Source organism: Silurus aristotelis (genome assembly GCF_946808225.1).
Source record: "Silurus aristotelis genome assembly, chromosome: 9".
Lineage (NCBI taxonomy): Eukaryota > Metazoa > Chordata > Actinopteri > Siluriformes > Siluridae > Silurus > Silurus aristotelis.
Window position 1 is genome coordinate 31,094,461 of NC_139582.1, and position 5,000 is coordinate 31,099,460.

General features: G+C 43.2%; 1 protein-coding gene across 1 annotated transcript in view; it reads left to right on the top strand.

The window, feature by feature from the left end:
* The window catches only part of LOC310731639 (low-density lipoprotein receptor-related protein 1B-like), a 192,181-nt gene that overhangs the window by 101,771 nt on the left and 85,410 nt on the right, over nt 1–5,000 (top strand). Inside the window, 3 exon segments of the mRNA XM_083551296.1 lie at nt 1–68; nt 622–716; nt 2,891–3,040. The exon segment at nt 1–68 is cut by the window's left edge and continues 107 nt beyond it. Of these exon segments, the coding sequence (XP_083407422.1) occupies nt 1–68; nt 622–716; nt 2,891–3,040 (313 nt within the window).

Below are 5,000 nucleotides of genomic sequence, written 5' to 3' on the forward strand. Positions count from 1 at the left end.
TCGCTGAGAAGCACCGTGGTTCATGGCATCGACAAACCCAAGAGCCTCGCTGTGCATCCGGCTAAAGGGTAGCGTTTAGATCTTTATATCCAGGTGGACAGAGTGGGTTCATCAGGGGATTTGTTTCCAGCCAGATGTCTTTAAAGCACATGAAGATTGATGGATGGATGGATGGAAGGATGGATGGATGGATGGATGGATGTATAGATGGATGAATGGATGAATGGATGGATGAATAAGAGGCGCAGATGTAATAGACAGAGCGAATGTTTACAGTCACACATTATAAGTTTAGATCATTAGTGTCAGAGTTGATGAGTGAATGCAGCACACTGACTGGAGACCAATTACCAATTACCCTTTAATACTGGTGTGTGTGTGTGTGTGTGTGTGTGTAGGTGTGTGTAGGTGTGTGTAGGTGTGTGTGTGTGTGTGTATCAGTGCTGTAGAACATCACATGACATCAGGATTCCTGCAATACTTTCAGTTCTCAAACTGAGTATTCTGTTTGTTCACCCTCTCAACACTGTTAGTTGTGTGTGTGTGTGTGTGTGTGTGTGTGTGTGTGTGTGTGTGTGTGTGTGTGTGTGTGTGTGTGTGTGTGTGTGTGTGTTTCCACAGGAAGATCTACTGGACCGATGGAAACACTGTAAACATGGCCAACATGGACGGCAGCAACAGCAAGATCCTGCACCAGAACCAGAAGGATCCAGCCGGTAAAGTAGATCTTTTCTGATCTGAGTGTTTGAGGAGGTTTTCTTCATTCCCTCAGGAGCACAAGGTTAAAGCACCATGTGGTGAGGTGACTGCACATGAATCCGTAATTATGAAGCTGGTAATCAGGTAGAGACCAAAGCCAGTGACTGAACCTGAACTTTGTCTGCATCCTCATGATCTGATTCTCATTTACAGACACTGAAATTCACACTGACGTGTTGAGAAGCCCAGCTCTGGGCTTCTGAAATGAATTTGATCCTCAGGAGATTTTCAGTCCAAATGACGTTCAGGACGAATAAATCTGAGCAAAACCAAGGGATGTTTCATTTTAATGCTTATTAAAATCTAATTTACAAAGAGGAATGAACACGCACGTGACGGCTAAAGACCGAACGTGACGGCTAAAGACCGAACGTGACGGCTGAAGACCGAACGTGACGGCTGAAGACCGAACGTGACGGCTGAAGACCGAACGTGACGGCTGAAGACCGAACGTGACGGCTGAAGACCGAACGTGACGGCTGAAGACCGAACGTGACGGCTGAAGACTGAACACGCACGTGACTGCTGAAGACCGAACGTGACTGCTGAAGACCGAACGTGACTGCTGAAGACCGAACGTGACGGCTGAAGACCGAACGTGACGGCTGAAGACCGAACGTGACGGCTGAAGACTGAACACGCACGTGACTGCTGAAGACTAAACGTGACTGCTGAAGACTAAACGTGACTGCTGAAGACTAAACGTGACTGCTGAAGACCGAACGTGACGGCTGAAGACTGAACACGCATGTGACTGCTGAAGACTAAACGTGACGGCTAAAGACTGAACACGCACGTGACTGCTGAAGACTAAACGTGACGGCTGAAGACTGAACGTGACGGCTGAAATCATATCACGTCAATTTAAGTCAAGTTTATTTCTATTGCGCTTTTCACAACACACATCGTCTCAAAGCAGCTTTGCATAATTTAACAGTGAAGGTGAATGGTGTGTGTTTATCCCTGATGAGCACCATGGAGACTGTGGTGAAGGAAAAACTCCCTCAGATGTTATAAGGAAGAAACCTTGAGAGGAACCAGACTCAAAAGGGGAACCCATCCTCATTTGGGAGAGTGAGAACTAACATGAGCACTGGAGTGTGTGATTATGACTGATGATCTTTCTACAGTCTTTTACAGTCATTATGGTTATAAAACTAGGAGCTACTGAGCAACTCATAAAAAACCTTAACATCTGAAATCATCATCAGATCCAGCATCAGCTTCTCCATGCCAGAGCCTTTAAACACTCCTGGAGGTCCAGTGTCCAAACTCCACATGAAGTGGGATCTAATTGTCACTGGTACGTCTCTAGATGGTTCGGGATGTTTGCGAGTTCAGCATCTACTTCTTCAAAGGTCCGTAATCTTCACGAGGTGGGATGTGACTGGAGCTGGAGGAACCTCAGGATGCCTCGGGATGAGGAGAGAAAGAGAAGCAGTGGAGAGGAATTAGCGTAGCTGCTGTTCATGATATTAACAGCACAAGTTGATAATGTGCATGTGATCAGATGTTCTGGAGCACAAGGTTGTGATGTGATGTGTGTGATGTGTGTTATGTGTAGGCTTTGCTAAAAAGATATGTTTTTAATCTGCACTTAAACTGGGAGAGTGTATCTGAACCCCGAACACTGTCAGGAAGACTATTCCAGAGTTTAGGAGCTAAATGTGAAAATGCTCTACCACCTTTAGTGGACTTTGCTATTCTAGGAACTACTAGAAGCCCAGAGTTTTGAGATCTCAGGGAGCGTGACGGATTGTAGCGTGTTAGAAGACTGGATAGATACATGGAGATAAACTATTTAGTGTTTTATAAGTGAGTAGCAGTAGTTTGTAGTGGATTTGAAACTTAACAGGAAGCCAATGTAGGGACGATAAGATTGGGGTTATATGGTGATATTTTCTCGACCTTGTGAGACTCTGACTGCTGCATTCTGAACTAACTGAAGCTTGTTTATTAATGATGCAGGACATCCACCTAGTAATGCATTACAGTAGTCCAGTCTGGAGGTCATGAACGCACGGACGAGCTTCTCTGCATCAGATATAGACAACATCACGTGTATAAAGTCGATCTAATCCACTTCTACACGTTTGTTATAGTTGTGTGTTTGTGGTTTGTGTATTTGCAGGTCTGTCTCTAGACTACACCTCCAGCAAACTCTACTGGATCAACTCAGGAAACGGGACCATTAATAGGTGTAACCTGGATGGGAGTGGCCTGGAGGTGATTGACAGCTTGAAGAAGGAGCTGATGAAAGCCACAGCTCTAGCGGTTATGGGTAAGAGTCGTGTAGAGCCGTATCGTGCGTTCTGATTGGCTGGAAGCCTCCAAAGTGAACCCAATATAGAGTTATTATTTTTATTTATTGTTTTAATAATATTATTATTAGCTTTTTTGTTGAATAAATAAACAAAGACATAGTAGTTTAGGGTTTTGATGGTTCTCAGGGATCTGATGGTTCTCTTTTGGAGTTCTCAGACAGATTGTACGTCCAGAAATGTCATGTTTTATTTACTCAGAATTCAGATGTGTTTAAACAGCAGGAGCACAGCTGTATCACATCATCTGTACAGCCTGACCAACAACTCTGGAGGAGTCCTCATTAGCTTCCTGTCACAGCTCACTGTACACATGAAAAGTTAAGAACATACACACTTCACCTCACCAGTGTGTCATCTGGGATAACACACACACATACACACACACACACACACACACACACACAGATGCACACAGAGTGTGTACGAGTATCGCTCCGGTTTATGAAGAGCTTCATCTGAGAAGAAAAGGAATGCTGTGAAAAATACAGAAAGCAATGCCTTCTGGGTAAATTACACTCATCCCTGAATTAAGGAAGTGATTCTGACTTGTCGTATCCACGGCAACCATTTAGTTTCAAAATCTTGAAGTGTTTTAAATAGATGATGTTTCATATTTGTGATGTTGATGAGAAAATCCACACACACACTACAACTGATTTCCTTCATCCTCACGTGTGTCGATAAACTCCAGTCACATCCAGCTTCATCCATAAGCTTCATCCAGCATTATCCATTTACCAGTCGCAGCCAGCTTCATCCATTAGCTTCATCCAGCTTCATCCATCTGTCCATCAGTCCCTTCCAGCTTCATCCTGGTTCCAGGTGCTGCAGGAGAGAGAGAGAGAGAGAAAGAGAGAGATTGTGATCTCAGGCTCCTCACAAACTACATATTTCATTGTTTTGTGGATCACCGCTAATCAGTGCTGGAGTGCAGCAGCTGTTCCTGGTGATGGAGATCATCAGCTAAAGGCACCTGGCTTTGACTCACAACATCTGTTAAAGTGAAATTAAATTACTTTTCCTCCTCCTCATCTATATTTAACCCTGTGCTGCAGATGGAGAAAATAAAGCTGAGGTTCTTCAACATCCTTAATTTCTCCTCATGGTTCAGTGTTCACTACTTGCTCCATCCATCCATCCATCCATCCATCCATCCATCCATCCATCCATTCATCCATCCATCCATCCATCCATCCATCCACACAGTCATGTCTTATCTCATTATCACCCTAAATTAATGTTTCTAGCTCACTTCACTTCTCAGTCCTGTGTTCTGGATTCAGAAGGTGAGAATTCAGCAGCAGATTTACAGTAATGCACCTGCTCTGGAACATCACAGGACACTATGAGCTGTAATTAGATGTTTATGTATTGTGTGTTGGAGGTGAACAACTTTTCAGGACACAGGAATTTACACCTCGTTACCGTTTCACCTTCTCTTTTGGGTTTATTGGTCTTTTTCATTAAATGGCTGGAGAGAGAAGAAAGAGAGAGAAGAGAGAGAGAGAAGAGAGAGAGAGAAGAGAGAGAGAGAAAAGAGAGAGAGAAAAGAGAGAGGGAATAGAAAGAGGGAAAAGAGAGAAAGAATAGAGAGAGGAAATAAAGAGAGGAAAAAGAGGGAGGGAATAGAGGGAGATGTACAGAGAGATGATGGAGAGAGAATAGAAAGAAAGAAGAGAGAAGGAATGGAGGGAGAATAAAGAGATGATGGAGAGAGAATAGGGATATGATGAAAAGATGAAAAGTAATAATCCCACTTACATACATATACTAGTGTTATTACTATTATATATCTATATATACAGTTTATATGCCCTTAAAATGTTATTAATATGCAGTTAGTATGCAGTTAATATGCAGTTTATATGCAGTTATGCCAAACACATAGGCAGCATTTGTAACCACTTTAGGAGCCAT